A 20,974-nucleotide genomic window follows, 5' to 3' on the forward strand; every position below is an offset into this window, starting at 1 on the left:
TTCAGAGATAATAATAATCTGGCCACTCAGTGTATATTTGCCAAGTTTAATACATAATACTAATTTTTAATGAAGTTTAATGAGTAAATAACAAAATTAAGTAAACTAAACTCTGATGAAGTATAATTAACTTATGCTTTAATACCACTAACATTTATTACTATCTCTCTTTCTATGTTTTTTGTTTTCCTAAAGATAGGTAGTTAAGCTGGTATATTTAATCTCTACCCTATTTATGAAAAATGTTAATATATCCAATTCTAAAGTGATAGCAAATCCCCTAAAATCTCTGGCTTTAAAATATTTATTAATTCACTCAATGTATATTTACTGATTGTCAGGTTCCAAGAACTTTCAAGGAGTTACCATCTAGTGAGAAGATTCATAAAATAAGCATCTATTTTGTTACTTATTTTTTTAATAATTACTTTGAATTGTTCTAGAATGCTCTTTAAAGAGCAAAATATAAGTAATCCATCCTTTTCACTAAAGTTATTTTAACATTAAAAAATAATATATAGCCGAAACCGGTTTGGCTCAATGGATAGAGCGTCGGCTTGGGGACTGAAGGGTCCCGGGTTCGATTCTGGTCAAGGGCATGTACCTTGGTTGCGGGCATATCCCCAGTAGGGGGTGTGCAAGAGGCAGCTGATCAATGATTCTCTCTCATCGATGTTTCTAACTATCTCTCTCCCTTCCTCTCTGTACAAAATCAATAAAATATATCTATATCTATATCTATATCTATATCTATATCTATATCTATATTTATCTCTCTCTCTCTCTCTCTCTCTCTCTCTCTCTCTCTATATATATATATATATATATATATATATATATATAGAGAGAGAGAGAGAGAGAGAGAGAGAGAGAGATACTAACATTTAGGGAAACGTTTTATACTAATAAACTTTATTAGCAACATATTGAAAACGAAAATTAATTTTGATGTGTCCTTACCTTCACAATGTTTCCAACAACAAGCTCTTGATTGTTTTCAGTGTCTGATAAAAGCTGCTTAATCCCATTAATACGATCACGAAAGTCTTTTGCATTTAATAAACCTGTTATGACTTTGATATACTCAGCACTTTCTAAGGAATTACGGGGAACAGACTTTTTGGAGACTTCACAAATTTCAGTTATCTCTCTAAAGTAAAAGAAAGGTAAATTTAATTTTATTATTAATGTTCTATATAAAACACAAACCTAAAATGTAATTCTCGTTATATATTTATTTTCTAAAAATTCACAAAGTGACCTGTCTTGGCCGGTGTGGCTCAGTTGAAGGAGCGTCATCCTGTTCACCAAGAGGTCACAGGTTCGATTCCTGGTCCGGGCACATGTCTAGGTTATGGACTTGATCCCCAGTACAAGGTGCAAAGGAGGCAGCCAACTGATGTTTCTCTCACTCCTTCTCCCTACTCTCTCTCTAAAAATCAATAAAAACATATTTAAAGTAATGTTTTTATTGATTTTAGAGAGGAAGGGAGAGGGAGAGATAAAAACATCAATGATGAGAGAGATTGATTGGCTGCCTCCTGCAAGTCCCACACTGGGGATCAAGCCCCGCAACCAGGGTATATGGCCTGACTGGAATTGAACCATGGCCTCCTGATTCACAGGTCTTGAAGCTCAACCACTGAGCCATAGTGGGTGGACAAAAACATATTTAAAAAATAAATATAAAAATGTGTGAGGCTTTAGAAAAACACAACAGGATGAAATTGATAGTAAAATAACACTAATATACCTTAGGGGGAAAAGATAAAGTAACATCGAGGAACTCACTAGTTAGATTAAGAATAATAAAATTTATTTAAAAAAGAGAAGATATTAAGAATAACATTAAGAAAAAAGACATTAAGAACAGATACCAGCCGAAACCAGTTTGGCTCAGTGGTAGAGTGTCAGTGTGCAGACTGAAAGGTCCCAGGTTCGATTCCCATCAAGGGCATGTACATTGGTTGCGGGCACATCCCCAGTAGGAGGTGTGCAGGAGGCAGCTGGTCGATGATTCTCTCTCATCAGTGTTTCTAACTATCTATCCCTCTCCCTTCCTCTCTGTGAAAAATCAATAAAATATATATATTTTATTGAAAAGAACAGATACCAACATCCTAAATAAGAATATTAGTAAACCAAATTCAATAAGTTAAAAGAATTGTACACAATGACCAAGTGGGATTTATTCCAGGGATACAAGGATCATTTATCATCCACAAATCAATCAAGGTGATATACCACATTAACAAAAATGAAGGATAAAAAGTCATGTGACCATCTCAATAGATGCAGAAAAAGCATTTGATAAAAATCAACATCCACTCATGATAAAAATACTCAACAAATTGGATATAGAGAAAACTTACCTCAACACATTAAAGGCCACATGTGATAAGCCCACAGCTATTACACAATCAACAATGAAAAGTTGAACGTTTTTTTTCTCTAATTTTAGGAATAAGAAAAGGATAACTCTTCTTGCCACTTAGTCAACATACTACTGAAAATCCCAGCTGAAGCAGTTAGGCAAGAAAAAGAAACAAAAGGTATTTGAATGGAAAAAGAGGAAGTTGCCCTAGCTAGTTCGCTCAGTGATTAGAGCATTAGCCTGTGGACTGAAGAGTCCGGTTCAGTTTTGGTCAAGGGCGGGTACATTGGTAGCAGGCTCCATCCTCAATCCAGGTCAGTCATGCGTAGGAGGCAACCAATTGACGTGACTCTCTCACAACAATGTTTCTCACTCTCTGTCTCTCCCCTTCCCTTCCACTCTCTCTAAAAATCAATGGAAAAAATATTCTCAGATGAGGATTAACCAAAACAAAACAAAACAAACACACAAACAAACCTCCTCCCCCCAGAAACAAAACAACATCAACAAAAGAAACAGAGGAAATAAAACAGTCTCTATGTGCAAAATGATATATTACAGAAAACCCTAAAGACTCCACCAAAACATTTTAAAACTAATAATTAAATTCAGTAAAGTTGCAGGATACAAAACCAATATGCAAAATTCAGGTGTATTTGTAAACACAAATAATAAACTATCAGAGAAATTAAAAAAAAATTACATAAGAATAAAATACCTAAAAATAAATTTAACCAGGAAAGGGAAAGACTTTGTACACTGAAAACTATAAGACAATGATAAAAAAAAAAATAAAAAAAAATTGAAGACACAAATAAATGAAAGGTATTTTGTGGTAGTGAATAAAAAGAATTAATATTGTTAAAATGTCCATAGTATCCAAAGCAATGTATAGATTCAGTATAATGCCTATAAAAATTCCAGTGGTATTAATATGAAACCAAAAAAGACACAGAATAAGCAAAGCAATATCTCCCCCCGCCCATTTCATTGCTTTTATTATTCCAAAAAGCTTCATTTTTTAAATTTAGCTTTCTGACTCTGGCTTGTGCCTTCAATATTTTCACAATTTTCTGCTCCTCAATAAGGAAAGCACACTTTGATCCTGTCATGGAAGCATTAAGCACACATGGATTGAATATAAGCTCTACTGACATATTTTTTCGTTTTAGGCAATCTCATTAGAACTTTAGTTTCACTGCACGAACTCCATGGAGTCAACCTGGGCACATGCCACATGTAGATTTTGGTACTTTTCCAACCTTTTTGGTAAAAAAGTAAGCCATTCTATTACCAGGGGTTCGGGACAGAATAGTTTTTTCTTTTAATATTCGTTGTTGAAAACATTACCTGTGTCCCCCTTTCCCCCCTCCCCCACTGTCCTCTTCCAGTCTGCCCCTTAAGGGACAGCCTAGTTTTGTTAGAGATTATATTTTAGATAAGCCTTTGATGGTATGTTAAATTCTGGACTACTGTGAGTACCTGAAGTTGCTGTCCCAAAAGAGGACCAACAAATGTTGAGAAAGAAAAACAAAGCTGGAAGCATCACACTTCCTGATTTCAAACTATATTGCAAAACTAGAATAATTGAAACAGTATGGTATTAGCATAAAAACAGACATGTAAATCAATGGCATAGAATAAAGAGCTCAGAGATAAACCCACACATAAATGGTCAGTTAATTTATGACAAAAGAGGAAGGATAATTTATTCAATAAATGGTATTGGAAAAACCAAACACTACACATGCAAAAGAGTGAAAATGGGCCCCTATCTTACACTATCAACTCAAAATTAATTAAAGCCCAGCTGGTACGGAGTGGCTCAATTTCTGGTCAGGGCACATGCATGGGTTGTGAGCTCGCTCCCCAGTTGGGGCATGCAGGAGGCAGCTGAAGGATGATGTTTCTCATCAATGTTTCTATTTCTCTATCTTTCTCCCTTCTTCTCTCCCTAAAAATCAATAAAAACATATTAGGAAAATTAATTAAAGACTTAAATGTAAGAACTGAAACCATAAAACTCATAGTACAAAAAACAGGTATAAGCTCCTTTATGTTGGTATTGGCAATGATTTTTTTTGGATCTGACACCAAAAACAAAGGCAACAAAAGAGAAAATAAACAAGTAGGACTAAATCAAACTAAAAAGCTTCTGTAAAGGAAACCGTAAGCAAAGTGAAAAAGCAATCCATGGAATGGGAGAAAATATTTGCAAATGATATATCTGTAAAAGATTAATATCCAAAATTATAAAGAACTCATACGACTTGCCCTGGCCAGTGTGGCTCAGCTGGTTGAGTGTCATCTCATGCACTTAAAGGTTGCCAGTTTGATTCTGGTGAGGGCACATCAAGTTGCAGGTTCAGTCTCCAGTAGGTGTGCATACGGGAGGCAACCCATCAATGATTCTCTCTCTTCCTCTCCATGCCTCTCTCTAAAAAAATCAATAAAAACAACTCATATGACTCAATAGCAAAAATGCCAACCTGATTAAAAAATGAGTAGAGTAACAAAATAGACATTTTTCCAAAGAAGACATACAAAAGGTCAACAGATAACATGAAAAGGTGCTCAACAGCACTAATCCTCAGGGGGAAAAATCACAATGAAGCATCATTTCATTGTAATAGACTTTTACAATAGCCTATCAGAATGGCTATTATAAAAAAAGACAAGAGTCCTCGCTGGTTTGGCATTGGCCTACAGACTGAAGGGTCCTAGGTTCAATTCCAATCAAGGGTTGTGGGCTTGATCTCCAATAAAGGGCATGCATGAGGCAGCCAATCAATGATTCTCTCTCATCATTAATGTTTCTATCTCTCCCTCTCCCTTCCTCTCTGAATATACGACAAGAAATAACAAGTGTTGGTAAGGGTGTGGTGAACCCTCGTGTACTCTTAGTGAGAATATAATTTGATACAGTATGGATTTTATTACAAAAAAAATTTACAAATAGAACTATGGCCCTGGCTGGTATGGTTCAGTTGGCTGGAGCACTGTCCTGTGCACTGAAAGGTTGAGGGTTCAATTCCAGATCGGGGCACATGCCTGGATTGAGGTTCAATCCCTGGTCAGGATAGAGCCTGGAGGCAACCAATCATTGTATTTCTCTAACCTTCTTCTCTCTCTCCCCGCCTTCCTCCTACTCTAAAATCAATAATAAAAAATAATAAAAAACAGAAGCCTGCCGGAGTTGGAGAGGTCCCGTAGAGTTTGGAAGATTCTTCAATCAGTATGTCATCCAACACAGATGTTTCTCTTTCTTCATATGATGAAGGTCAAGGATCTAAATTTATCCGAAAAGCTAAAGAGGCACCATTTGTCCCTATTGGAATGGCGGGTTTTGGAGCCATCGTTGCATGTGGATTATATAAATTGAAGAACAGGGGAGATACTAAAATGTCCCTTCACCTGATCCACATGCGTGTGGCAGCACAAGGTTTTGTTGTGGCTGCAATGACTATTGGTATGGGCTACTCCATGTATCAGGATTCTGGGCAAAACCAAAACCTAAGCCATAGAAGAAGAGATGCTGTCTTGCTCTTGGTGGTGTTTGCTATAGTTAGACATCTCATATTGAGGTTATATGTTTATACTGAAAATAACTCATTTGAGAGGGTCAGACAATGACACATTAATTTGAATATTGGCTTCCTATTTTGCAGGCTTGATTTCCCAGATGACTAGGTTACTAGCAACTAGTTCACTAGCTAGGTCATTCAGGAAGTCAGGTCAGCACATAAGAAATGTGTCATTTTCAATGCACTTGATGTGGTGAAATAAATGTCCACCTTGTTAAACTCTTCTGGTGAAATTAGTTCTAAGCAAGAACAACATGCCAATCCTGGAGTACTCCAATTGCTGCAGAATCTCACATGCTTTTGATGTTATGTAGGAATCCTATTTCCCCAGTTACTTTGACTTTATTCTGCCTGCCTTTTGGACTGAATGAGGACTTCGGTTTTTAGGGCTGACTGTCTCTTACAAACCCCCACACTGAACGTGTGTGTTTAAACCAAACCTAACATGCTGATAAAGCTGCTAGAAGGTAGTATTTATTTTAGAGTCACACTTGTAAATGTAAAGTAATTATGGGTCCCAGTTTAGCTCTTTTCTAATTGCAGAATTATATTTTTGCTGCTGTTATATTAGAATCATTTTTAAATGTCACCTTGAAATAGATATATGTATTTAAGTGCTAACACAAAGGTAATGGAAAACAGTTTTTAAATATTTGCTGTATGTTCATTTTCTCTGTAAGAATCATAAATGTTAAACAAACAAATTACCAAAAAAAAAACCCCACAAAAAAAACAAACAAAAACAACAAGCAGAACTATCATATGATCCAGCAATTCCATTTCTGGTTTTATATATAAAAAAATAATAAAGTCACTATCTTGAAAAGATATATGTACTACCATGTTCATTACAGCATTAGATACAATAAGACATAGAAACCATGTAAGTGTCCACTGAGAGATGAATGGATAAAGAAAATGTAGTATCTATACACACAATGAAATATTATTCAGCCATCAGAGGAAGGAAATCCTGCCATTTGGGACAATATGAATAGACCTTGATGGCATTAGGTTACGTGAAATGTAAGGGAGACAAATGTTGTATGATCTCACTTCTATGTGAAATCTTAGAAAAAACCAAACTCATAGATAAAAAACAGATTAATAGTTGCCGGAGGCAGAGAGTGAGGGCAAATGGGTGAAGGTGGTCAAAAGGAACACATTTCCAGTTATAAGTAAATTCTGGTAATTCTAGTTAACAATACCAGGCTGTATCTGTGAAAGTAGCCAAGAAAATAAATCTTAAAAGGTCTCATCACACAAAAAAGTTATGTGAGGTGATGGGTTCTAACTAAACTTACTGTGGTAATCATTTTACAATATAAACATATATCAAATCATTATGTTGTATACCTTAAAGTAAAATAACATTATATATCAATTATAGTTCAATAAAATTGGGGAGGGGGAATGAACATAGTCATACATTTATATATTACATTGTCTATTCAAAGTAAATATAAAAAGAATGTATTATGGCAACAAAAATAACATAAAAGATGAAAATAAGGTATGAAAGTATACTGTTACATGTTTTTCACATTATACTTAAATTGGTCTAATATTATTTTAAAGTAAACTATGAGAAGACAAAAATTTTTACTGTAAAGTATGTATATTACAATCACTTAAAAAAAAAGGATGAGGAGTTAATGAAATAAAATAAGAAACACACATATCAATCAATTCAAAAGAAGGGAGGAAAAGAGAAAAACAACAGCAATATAGGATTGACTGAACAATCAAGATAAAGGCTTACACCAAACATCCTAGGTAATAAAAGGGTAATATGCAAGTTGACTGTCACTCCAACACACAAGATGGGCACCTCCATGTGGACAAGAGATGGCTGTCACAAATGGCCAGCAGGGGAGGGCAGTTGTGGGAGATCAGGCCAGCAGGGGAGGACAATTAGGGGTGACTGAGCTGGCAGTTAGGGCAACCAGGCCTGCAGGGGAGGGCAGTTGGGGGTGAGCAGGCTGGCAAGGGAGGGCAGTTGGGGGGAGGGACCAGGCCAGCAGTGAAGGGCAATTGGGGCCAATTGGGCCAGCAGGGGAATAGTTAGGCATCAATCAGGCTGGCAGGGGAGTGGTTAGGGGGTGATCAGGCTGGCAGGCAGAAGCAGTTAACAGCAATCAGTTGGAAGCCAGCAGTCCTGGATTATGAGAGGGATGTCCAACTGCCCATTTAGGACTGTCTGACATCCTTGAGGGGTCCCAGGTTGGAGAGTGTGCAGGCTGGGCTGAGGGACACCTCCTTCCACGCACGAATTCCATGCCCTGGGCCTCTAGTTATGAATAATTAATATCAAATATAAATGGTCAAATACCCAGTAGGTTGAGCATCATCCCATGCACCAGGAGGTTGCTGGTTCAAATCCTGGTCATAGCATATGCCCAGGTTTCAGACTTGATCCCCAATAGGGGGCGTGCTGGGGCACCAAATCAATGTTTCTCTCTCTTTGATGTTTCTATCTCTACCCCTCTCCCTTCCTTACTGAAATCAATAAAAATATATTTAAAATAAAAAATAAATGGGCAAATACTCCAATCAAAAGGCACAGATTGTTAGATTGAATAAAAAAAGCAAGGCTTAATTATATACTATCTACAAAATAAAAACATTTAAAAAAATATGTAGTAGGATATATAAGTCAAAACCACAATATGTTAAAGAAAAATTATTCTGGCTCTTGTAAAATGATTAAGAAAACATTATTCAAGACTACTGCAATAGGGATCATGACCATTGCAAAAGTGTGTTCAACTTTGAATACAGCAGAGACAAATGGGATTTATAGCCAACATATATAGTGAGGGGGTAAGTGAATAAAAAATTACTAAGAGGAGACATCAGGGTAGAGAGTTTCTTGCTAAACTGGCTGAATAAGAATTTGCTAAAGGCAGGCTAGGTAGGTGGAGGATGAGGAAGCTTCTCAGATAACAAGGGGGTGGGAGGGAATGACAGCAGAATTCTTTGCTAAGCCTGGCTTATGTAGGCCAAGAACAGTGCAAAAGAGGGCTGACACTAAAGTTTGGTCAAAGAGAGAGTCTGTAAAATGAGATATTAGTTTACACCACTTGGATAACTACAAGTATTGATGAGGATGTGGAGAAATTGAAACCTTCGTTATTGCTGGTGGGATGTGCCCTTGACCAGAATATATTTTATTGATTTTTTATAGAGAGGAGGGGAGAGGGATAGAGAGTTAGAAACATCAATGAGAGATGTGTCCTCAACCAGGTACATGCCCCTGACTGGAATCAAACCTGGGCCCCATGAGTCCACAGACCAATGCTCTATCCACTGAGCCAAACCGGTTAGGGCAACAGTTATTTTTTTTTTTTTAAAGATATATAAAAATAAATAAGACATATCATACAAACATTACAAAACTAGACAAGTAGACTTTAAGAAAAGAAATAGTCTAAGAGGGAAAGAGAGAGATTTAATAAATGATAAAAAGGTCGATTTACCAAAAAATCACAAGTATTCCAAATATATGTGAATTTAATCACATTAATCACACTGCATCAATAGCAAAAAGTGATAGAACTTAAAGGACAAAGGAAACAATTTCACAAATATGGCTGGAGATATCAATACTTCTATCTCAGCAGTTGATAGAGTGTAGATAGAAAATCAGAAAGCATATAGTTTATTTAAAAAATTAATCAACTTAACCTAACTGACATTTTATAGAACATTACATCCAATCACAATATAAATACACCTTCTGTCAAGTAGATATAAAAATATTCTCTAACAAGGTATATGCTGGGCCATAAAACAGTAATTTTAAAAGAACTGAAATAATATAGAGTACAATTAATGACACAAAAGAACTATTCAGAATTATTAACTAAAAGGTATTTGAAAAATCTCCAAATATTTGGAAATTAAACACTTTTCTAAATAGCCCTATATTAAAAGAAGTTCCTGTATTAAAGAAGAAACCACAATGATATTAACCAGCATTATTTCAATACCAGAAGAAACCATCATTATATTACCCTATCTAACACAGGAGTAATATGCAAATTGGCTACACCCACCAGCCATGCCCACCAGCCAATCAGGAGCAAATATGCAAATAATCTGAACCAAGATGGCTGTGTCCACAGAGAGCAGGAGGGATGCTTGGGTCTCTCCGGCAATGGAGGAAGCCAAGCTTTCTGCACACCTTGGCTGGCCAAGGCCTTCGCTTAAGGCTACAAAGTTTCAATTATAGAAGATACATAAATCCCAACAGAAATGGCTGCCACCATTGAGCAAGCAGAAGGCTTGGCTCTGCTTCAGGCTACAAAGTTTCAATTGTAGAAAATAAATAAACCCCAGATACCAGGGCCTCAGCTTGGGTTGCCAGGGGACGTGGCAGGCCTGCAAACCACCACAGGCCCTCACCCAGGCTGCCACACACCCCAAGGAAACCCCCTCTGTGATCCGGGACACCCTTCAGGGAAAACCAGCTGGCCCCCACCCATGTAGCTCTATTCCATGTAATAAAAGAGTAATATGTAGATTGACCATCACTCCAACACAAGATGGCTGCCCCCATGTGGTCAAAGATGGCTGCCCCCATGTGGACACAAAATGGCCACCACAAGATGGCCAGCAGGGAGGGCAGTTGAGAAGGACCAGGCCTGCAAGGGAGGGCAGTTAGCGGTGACCAGGCCCGCAGAGGAGAGAAGTTAGGGATGACCAGGCCTGCAGGGAAGGGCAGTTGGGGGGACCAGGCCTGCAGGGGATGGCAGTTAAGGGCAAACAAGCTGGCAGGGGAACAGTTAGGCATCAATCAGGCTGGCAGAGGAGTGGTCAGGGGGTGATCAAGCTGGCAGGCAGAAGTGATTAGGGCAATCAGGAAGGCAGGCAGGTGAGCAGTTGGGAGACAGCAGTCCTGGAATGTGAGAGGGATGTCTGACTGCCCGTTTAGGCCTGATCCTGACTGACAATTGCACATCCCTTGAGGGGTCCCAGATTGGAGAGGGTGCAGGCTGGGCTGAGGGATACCCCCTTCTGTGCACGAATTTTGTGCACTGGGCCTCTAATCAATAATAAGATAATAACATCATCCACCTCATAAAATGATGCATTAGGAAGGATAAAATATCATTTTTGTTATTCTTGCCTCACCTAACTGTAAGAAAGTATTAGATAAACCCAAATTGAGAAACATCTACAAAATAAGTAACTCACTAGTAATACATAGTACACTCTCAATAAATGTTAAAAAATAATTTTTGTTGGATGTGAAAAAAAATTTTTGACTAAAATATCTGATCTTTTGCGACTATATCTCAATGTGGAAAAACAACAGATTCTGATTTAGTAGGCCTTAGGGAGTATAAGACTTTGCATTTTTAAATAAACTTCTAGGTGATGATAATGCAGCTGTTCTGTTGACTGTACTTTCAGTAACAAGATCTCCGAAGCATATATTGTCACATAAATATTATTTTAGTTTATAAAATATTTCAAAGATATACAAATACAGAAAACATAAAGTATATTGTGGAAACCGGTTTGGTTCAGTGGATTGAGTGTCTTCCTGCGGACTGAAGGGTCGTGGGTTTGATTCCAGTCAAAGGCACGTACCTTAGTTGTGGGCACATCCCCAGTAGGGGGTGTGCAGGAGGCAGCTGATCAATGATTCTCTCTCATTGATGTTTCTTACTCTATCCCTCTCTCTTCCTCTCTGTGAAAAATCAATAAAATATATTTAAAAATAAATAAAAATAAAACAAAGTATATGTATGTATTTACTCATATAATTAAAAAAATATATATATATTTTGAATATATTTTTTTGATTTTCTACAGAGAGGAAGGGAGAGGGATAAAGAGTTAGAAACATCCGAGGAGAATCCAAGATGGCTGCTCGGGTAGGCAACTAGCCGCAGCCGCACACAACAATTTCAACAAAATACAACTAAAATATAAAATGGACATTACCCAGAACTACAGGAAAGTTGACTGACTGGAAATTCTACAACGAGAAGCAAGGAGAAAACCAGAAGGAAGCGCAGAGGAGCTGTAAAAGCCCAAGGTACAGAGACAAGCGGTGTGCGCGGAGAGGACAGAGCCGGAGAGGAGGGAGGCCGAGTGCCTGGCTGGCGGTCCCAAGCGGGAAGGAGAGAAAAGCTCCGGCTGTGCTGGGCCCAGCTGCTCTGAACCCCAATTCTAGGCCACACCCCGGGGACCCAGGCTCATCCATAGGGAGCCGGGCTGTGGGGTGGGACTCTGGGGAAGCGGCGAGGGGAGGTCCCGGAGGCGCGCACACTGCACTCAGAGAGGGGCCGGCTGGTTGTGCCACGGGATTGCCCTGACGGGAGGGAGACAGGGGCTCCAGACTGCTCTGGGCGCCACCTCCAATCCCACTACCAACTGAACTGAGCCCCAATGCTGGACTCATTGGGGGAGAGCATGGATAGTTTGGTAGCAGGCGAAAGTCGAGGGCACCTTTCTCTCAGAGGCGCTTGCAACAGGTACTGAAGGACCCTGAGTCTCAGAGTCGCATAGGGCGGGGCTGACGGAAGCCAAGGCTGTAGGCTCCACCCTGAAACCCCGCCCCATCAGGAAAGCTGCCTGCGAAAATGCCTAAACCAAATAGATCACAAACTAAAGAAATGGAGGACAAAAAGCGACTGCATATAGCAGCGTTTTTCAACCGCTGTTCCGTGGCACACTAGTGTGCCGCGAGATGTTGCCTGGTGTGCCGTAGGTGCAGACAAGACAAGAATTTTATAATTTTTCACTATTTTGTTTACTTAATATTTCATAATAAAGTAATTATAAAATACTTTCTTTGTGTTTATTTGATTCCTATTCAAGAGAATTACTTTATATATAGTCAATATAGGCACAGAGTTAAATTTTTTAACATTTTCTAATGGTGGTGTGCCTCGTGATTTTTTTCATGAAACAAGTGTGCCTTTGCCCAAAAAAGGTTGAAAAACACTGGGATATAGAGTTCAAAACCACACTTATAAGGTTGTTCAAGAATCTCCTAGAAAAGGCCGATAAAATAAACAAGACCTATGAGGATATGAAAAGGGATCAACTAGAAATAATAAGGGATCAACAAGAAATAAAGAATACATTGTCTGAAATAAAAAATATTTTATGGAGTCCTAAAAACAGAATGGAAGATCGCAAGAATCAAGTCAAAGATTTGGAACATAAAGAGCCAGAAGACACTCCTCCGCAGACGCAAGAAGGCCAGAGAATCCAGAAAGTTGAAGATAATGTAAGAAACCTCTGGGACAACTTCAAGCGAACCAACATCAGAATTATGGGGGTCCCAGAAGATGAGAGAGAGCAAGATATCGAAAACATACTGAAAGAAATAGTGACAGAAAACTTTCCCCACCTGGTGAAAGAAATAGACTTAAAAGTCCAGGAAGCGCACAGAACTCCAAACAAAAGGAATCCAAAGAGGACCACACCAAGACAAATCATAATTAAGATTCCAAGAGCAAAAGACAAAGAGAGAATATTAAAAGAAGCAAGAGCAAAGAAGGTAGTTACCTATAAAGGAGCACCTATACGATTGTCAGCTGATTTTTCAACAGAAACCATGCAGGCCAGACGGGAATGGCAAGAAATATTCAAGGTGATGAATAGCAAGAACCTACAGCCAAAGATAATCTATCCAGCAAAGCTATCACTCAGATTCGAAGGTCAGATAAAGAGCTTCACTAATAAGAAAAAAAAGCTAAAGGAGTTCATCACCACCAAACCAGAATTATATGAATTGCTGAAGGGGGTTCTTTCAGAAGAGAAAGTAAATAAAGATAAAAATTATGAACAACAAATACGTAACTATCAACAAGTGAATCTAAAAACCATGGAAACTAAAAAAAAAAAAAATCTGAGGAACAATATTAACTGTTGAATATAATAGAATCAGAGGTATGGAAGGGGAGTGAACTGTTTATTCTTGGGGAAAAGGGGAGAGGGGGATGTGGGAAGAGAATGAACATAAACTGTGCACCTATGGATGAGGACAATGGGGGATGGGGAAAGGGCAGAGGATGGGGTGAGAAGGGGGGGGGAAAGGAACATTTGTAATAATATGAACAATAAAAATTTATTAAAAAAAAAAAAAAAAAAAAAGAGAGTTAGAAACATCCGCAGGCTCACACTCTATCCACTGAGCCAAACCGGTTTCGGCTAAAAAATATATTTTTTTATTGACTTTTTACAGAGAGGAAGAGAGAGGGATATAGAGCCAGAAATATCAATGAGAAACATTGATCAGCTGACTCTTGCATGCCTCTCATTGGGGATCAAGCCCACAACCAAGGTACATGCCCTCAACTAGAATCGAACCTGGGACCCTTCAGTCCACAGCCCAACACACTATCCACTGAGCCAAACCCGTCAGGGCTACTCATATAATTTTTAAATGTTTAAAATATATCAGAGCAATCATAATACTTTTGAAAGATTTAAAAAAATGAAATAATCAACCTGTTAAAAGCAGTTAAAAGAAAACAGATGAGACAACTACATATATAATTATTTTTATAAAATGTTTACAAGCAGTTTTTTTTTTTTTACTGGTTATTGGTATTATCGGTTAAATTCTTCTTTTAATGTTTGTATTTTCCAAAGTCGTTTCTTTCTTAACCATAATGTATTACTTTTATAATTAAGGAAAAAAAATTAAAGGTTATATATTAAAAAAAATTAATCACAGCTATCCAACACAAGCATAATATTGCTAAGTTCAATAACACTAAAGCTTTACTAATGTTTAGTACATGTAAAAGCAAGTTGTTGTAAGTATACACATAATTGCCTTATTAAATCTAATTACCTCACACTTTTAAGCCCTTAACAACTTTTAGAGTTCAGTTAAATTTTGACAAATACCTCTGGGATAGATTATGGAAACATCCAAATGAGACTACTATCATTAGAGAGTAATCCCTCTAATGATGTGGACTATCAAATGATTCTACCTTTCAGCTGAATTTAAAACATCTCTGGAAACAGATGATGACCTTGCATTTCCAACACTGCCAGTATGAGATCGTCTTCCTTTTGCTGAAGAAGTATCTAATGGTAAATCTCCCAAGCCCTGTAAATCATATAAAGAAAGGCACTGTAATGAAAGTCTTAACAGTATTAAATTGAAATAACTCATAAAATGTAATTTTCATAGCAACCATTATTAATCTGTTTTTATGACTGAAAACATTTTTATTTTTGGGGGGTTTGGCAATGACATTTATTTATTTATTTTTAAAATATATTTTTATTAATTTCAGAGAGGAAGGGAGAGGGGGAGAGAGAGAAACATCAATGATGAGAGAGAATTGTTGACTGGCTGCATCCTGCATGCTCCTACTGGGGATCTAGCTCACAACCTGACCATGTGCCTGAGTGTAATCAAACCATGACCTCCTGATTCATAGGCCAACACTCAACCACTGAGCCACATCAGACGAGAATAATTGAAAATATTTTAATAATCTGCTATGCTTATGCTTTAAAAATTATCAAGTATAATATTAGATATATATATATAAGTATCTTGTAATTAGTAAATTAACAAAATATGTGAACTAATAGGAAATTATACTGGCTTGGTAAATGTTTAAAATTTTGTAAATGAATATATGAAATTTTTAAAAATGAATATGCTATATTTTATATAAATACTCTTCTTTTTAAATATATTTTATTGATTTTTTTACAGCAAAGGAGAGGGATAGAAACATTGATGAGAGAGAAACAACAACTAGTTGCCTCCTGCACACTCCCTACTGGGTATGTGCCCAAAATCGAACTTGGGACCCTTGAGTCTGCAGGCCAATACTCTATCCACTGAGCCAAAACAGCTAGGGCTGTAAGTACGTACTCTTCTTAAATCTAACCTCCATATAGAAAACTGGTGGCCTACTGCACGAAATTCGTGCATGGATGGAGGGTGGTTCCTCAGCCCAGCCTGCACCTTCTCTAATTGGACATCCCTCTTGCAATCTGGGAAGGTTGGCTCCTAACTGCTCACCTGCCAGCCTGCCTGATTGCCCCTAAATGACCTCCCTTGCTTGCCTGATCCTGCCCCCAACTACCTTCCTCTGCCGGCCTGATCTCGCCCCAACTGCCCTCTCCTGCAGGCTTGGTTGCCCCCAACTGCCCTTCCCTGCTGGCCTGATCTCAGCTCCAACTGCACTCCGCTGCAGGCCTGATTGCCCCCAAAACTGCCCTCCTGTGTCTGACTGATCTCAACCCCAAGGGCCCTCCCCTGCCAGTGTGATCTCTTCCCTAACTGCCCTCCACTTGTGGGCATGGATGCCCCCAAGTGCCCTCCCCTGATCTGATCTCACTCCCAACGGCCCTCCCCTGCTAACCTGATCTTGCCCCCAATTGCCCTCCTCTGACAGCCAATTTGGTTCTGATTGGTCGGTTTCTATGCCAGCCAGCGTCAATAGCTCCGCCTCCTAGGCAGCCACTGGCTCCTCACAGTTGACCCAGATTTGATTCTGATTGGTCAGTTTGTATGCCAGTCAGCATCAAAAGCTCCACCTCCGCTGAAACGGGTTTGGCTCAGTGGATAGAGCATCGGGCTGTGGACTGAAAGGTCCCAGGTTCGATTCTGGTCAAGGGCATGTACCTTGGTTGTGGGCACATCCCCAGTTCAGGGTGTGCAAGAGGCCGCTGATTGATGATTCTCTTTCATCAGTGTTTCTAGCTCTCTATCCCTCTCTCTTCCTCTCTGAAAAAAAATTAATAAAATATATTTTAAAAAATAATAATAAAATAAAAGTTCCACCTCCTAGGCAGTCATTGGCTCCACACACTTCACCGAGATTTGGTTCTGAATTGTCAATTTCTATGCTAGTCAGCATCTCTGAGCCTATCAATGGGCCTAATCAGAAAGATGGGGCTGATAAGCAGCCCTGGTGGAGGCCTGTAGAGAAATAGAGGCACACTGCTGGTCAGACTGGGTGAGAAAGAGAGAGAGGAGTGCTGATCAAAAGCTGCCACATAGGCAATTAATCAGTTCCTGTTTCTCAGGCCTCTCTCTGGCCCTGATTGGCAGCCCCCTTAATAGTCAATGCTGGGGCACCATGCCTACAGGACTGACTTCCAATTGGTTGAGCCTCAGTAGTTACAACCCCGGGTTTTTATATATTAGAATAAGAACACATTACATAAACAATGAATTCTAATGGAACACCAGTGTGAGAATAAACCTTTTGATAATAACAATTTGAAGCCGAAACCGGTTTGGCTCAGTGGATAGAGTGTTGGCCTGTGGACTGAAAAGTCCTAGGTTCGACCTTGGTTGCGGGCACATCCCCAGTGGGGGGTGTGCAGGAGGCAGCTGATCGATGTTTCTCTCTCATCTATGTTTCTAGCTTTCTATCTCTCTCTCTTCCTCTCTGTAAAAACTCAATAAAATATATTTTAAAAAATAATAATTTGAAACCTTTTTTTATCCCTCTGATACTTGTATGTGAAATAATTCACAAATATAAAATGTCTCATTTGCTGAGACCGGTTTGGCTCAATGGATAGAGCGTCGGCTTGGGGACTGAAGGGTCCCGGGTTCGATTCCGGTCAAGGGCATGTACCTTGGTTGCGAGCATATCCCCAGTAGGGGGTGTGCAAGAGGCAGCTGATCGATGACTCTTTCTCATCGATGTTTCTGGCTCTCAGTCTCTCTCCCTTCCTCTCTGTACAAAATCAATAAAATATATTAAAAAAAAAAATAAAATGTCTCATTTGAGTAAGATAATTTTTTCATGTTTTTTTTTTAAATATTTTTTTATTGATTTTTTTTACAGAGAGGAAGGGAGTGGGATAGAGAGTTAGAAACATTGATGAGAGAGAATCATCGATCAGCTGCCTCTTGCACACCCCCCACTGGGGATGTGCCCACAACCAAGGTACATGCCCTTGACCGGAATCGAACCTGGGACCTTTCAGTCTGTAGGCCGATGCTCTATTCACAGAGCCAAACTGATTTCGGCTTTTCATGGTTATTTTAATAAGTTCTATGGGAATGAAGTTGAAGTCTTTAGCATCAATAGGCAGGAAAAAAAATGTTCTAAAATGTATATTATGCCCTAGCCAGTTTGACTCAGTGGATAGAGCATTGGCCTATGAACTGAAGGACCCCAGGTTTGATTTCGGTCAAGGACACATGTCCGGGTTGTGGACTTGATCCACAGTGGGGGCCTTGCAGGAAGCAGCCGATCCATGATTCTCTCTCATCATGGATGTTTCCATCTCTCTCTCCCTCTTCCTTCCTCTCTGAAATCTATATAAAAATATCAATTAAAAAAAAATGATCCTAAAAAAATAAATTAACAAAATATATATTATCATATATCTTTGAAATATCCTTTCATAAATTAATCCTTTGCCCAAGGTTATCAGAGAGAAACAACATAAATTACCATAGAAAATTTTTAATTTACTTGGTATTCCTTGAGCCACTCATTTCATAGACATTTCTAAATCACATTACTTGTCAGGGCTTCCTCTTAAGGAATGGGAGGCGACCTGGTGATTAGGGGGAAGGCAACGCACCATCACACGTTTGCTGCTGCCACTTTGGCAGCACAAGACTCAAGCAGCCCCGGGCAGCTGGGCTGCCACCATCAGAGGCTTGCCTGTGCCTCGGGTTGGCCCTGGGTGGCTGGGCTTGCCTGCGCCTTGGGCCGGCTCCTGGTGGCTAGAGGGCTGAGGGGACTGGGGGACCTGCCGCCCCAGTGGGGTTGAGGGGACTGGGTGCTGCCATCTTTGAGGGTATGGCAGTCAATTAGCATATTCCCTCCTTATTGGCTGTGGGTGCTGCCAACTTTGTGATGGTATGAGGGTCAATTAGCATATTCCCTCTTTATTAGATAGGATGGTACCAATGATTTTAGGATAGGGAAATTAGATTTAATCTAATCACATGGGCCCGTAAAAGCAGAGAGCTTTCTGTGGCTTACAGCATAAGCAGGATTCTTATCCTTATGGAACTGAGAGAGAACACTGACAGCCAGCAAAGAAATGGTTGTCTACTTAGCATTGTAGTTGTTGAAATGCTACAGTAGTTATATTCTAAATGATCAACAAAGACAACTGGAAAAATAATTACTTCTAACCTTTACATTCCTGGGCAAATATACTTTGCTTTGTTTATATTAAACTTTTCTACATACCTTGTGTCGTAAGCTTTTAACAGATTCCTTAATATATGGCAAATCTTTAGATGGGACATACTTTTCAAGCATTTTATCAAAATTAGGATGACACATCATGAGGAAAAGCATCTTTCGACCATAATACCTATAGATATTTGAGAAATACATAAGTAGTTTTATGTTTTAAATAAGCAAAGAATGGTTACTCATTCCTATAATCATAAGGAATTAAATTTGGCCAACAAGTGGAATGAATCTGTAACCAGATTCTTCTATAGACCCTCTAGGTAAGGGTCCAGTACTGTGGTCACCTTGATTTCCACCTTAATAAAAGCAGTTGAGCCATATCAGACTGCTAACCCAAAGAACAGTAAGTTTAAAAAAAAAAGTGTTGATATTTGTAGTAATTTATTATGCAGCAATAGAAAATTAACATAGTTACCTTCTACATTATTAGCTTTTGATATAATAACTCCCACAAGATTAATTCATAACCTCAAGTAATAGGAATCTTAAAATGTTAAAAATTTGATATCCTTTTTTACTTTAGTCTCTATGAACTCAATAGTCTCCCTCTCCCCTTTTAATCTAACTTCATCAATAACTGCCATAAATTTTTAGATTTTGTGTGGGGCATTATCAATCCCCATTCTAACTTTCCTAATGTTGTATACAATGAAACAAAGGCTAACAGTGGTTGAGTAACTTGTTTAAGGGCAAATAGTGATTGGAGCTAGGAATTGAAACTAGGCTTCTTACTACACCCAACATTTCTGTCACTACTACACCCACTGTACCATACACATCTTAATTATTTTACCAGCTTTCTTTGAGTTCTTAACCTTCATAAATTTTTTTGTTCTTCAAGTACAGATAGCAATTAAAAATTTATGTAATTTTCTAAGTGCAGATATCCCATGTTTCTCAAGTTACTATGGTATCCATTTTTTATGTGCTCCTATTTTCTTGATTTTACCTGGCTGCTTGGAGAATATATCATTTTTCCATACATACACTACTTTACATTTCCTACAATGAAGTTCTTTTGCCACTTTTCTGCCCATTCATACAGTCTTGTGACATTTTCATGCAGTTCATCCATGTATCATGGCATCTAACTACACAGAATTATTGTAGTGCCATCTATAAATCTGGAGGATTCACTGTACACTCCCCAAAGATCATTTACAAATTGGTTAAATAAAACCATTCTCCCCAGGAACAATCCCAGAGTACACCACTTGTACATTTAAAAACATGTTCATTCTTTTTTAAATATTTGTTTCTTTAGATTAAGCCCTCATACTAAGAGATTCAACAAATATTAGCAACCATTCACCTAGTTTCTTGTGAGCTGTCCTGAGCAAACTTAGCAGCAGCTGGTAATATACGTTCAGCTATATCTTTTGTTCCAGATAAAATACGGTCCACTTCCATAAGTTCCACTACATCTGAAAGGTGCTGGGCTGTACATCTTCTTACTGCAATGTGTAAATGGCTATAAGGAAACATGGTGAATAAAAAAAAGTTGATGTATAAACAATTTTCCAAATATATACCCTTAAAGTTAAATGATTAATCTACTCCTAACCTTCATCACCCTTGAAAGCTAAAATGACAAATTATTTGCGTTACCTATCCCTCATCAGGAAGTTAAAAATAAATAAGTAAATAAAAACTCAATCACTAGACTGAAAAACCAAGATGGCAGCACAGGTAAACACCTAAACTGCTGCATCACACAACAATTGCAAAACTACAACTCAAAGACAAAATGAACATCATCCAGAACTACAGGAAGGCTGGCTGAGTGGAAATTCTATAAGTAGAAGAAAAGAAAAAGCACACAGAGACTCAGAGGA

The 20,974-nt window shown here is 38.5% G+C and overlaps 1 protein-coding gene and 1 pseudogene across 8 annotated transcripts in view; one reads left to right on the top strand and one right to left on the bottom strand.

The window, feature by feature from the left end:
* TOGARAM1 (TOG array regulator of axonemal microtubules 1) overlaps nt 1–20,974 on the bottom strand; it is a 148,030-nt gene that overhangs the window by 6,450 nt on the left and 120,606 nt on the right. For 7 of the 8 annotated variants that reach the window (XM_045587617.1, XM_036458229.2, XM_036458225.2 and 4 more), the window contains 4 exons: nt 20,452–20,610; nt 19,131–19,257; nt 14,928–15,046; nt 961–1,150 (listed from right to left, as the gene is read on the bottom strand). In XM_045587617.1, the coding sequence (XP_045443573.1) occupies nt 961–1,150; nt 14,928–15,046; nt 19,131–19,257; nt 20,452–20,610 (595 nt within the window). Of the gene's footprint in view, nt 1–960; nt 1,151–14,927; nt 15,047–19,130; nt 19,258–20,451; nt 20,611–20,974 lie in introns of those variants that run through there. The other variant, XM_036458249.2, reaches the window with a different exon arrangement.
* LOC118730360 lies at nt 5,559–6,592 on the top strand (annotated as a pseudogene).

This window comes from Pipistrellus kuhlii, unplaced genomic scaffold (genome assembly GCF_014108245.1).
Source record: "Pipistrellus kuhlii isolate mPipKuh1 unplaced genomic scaffold, mPipKuh1.p scaffold_m20_p_1, whole genome shotgun sequence".
NCBI lineage: Eukaryota > Metazoa > Chordata > Mammalia > Chiroptera > Vespertilionidae > Pipistrellus > Pipistrellus kuhlii.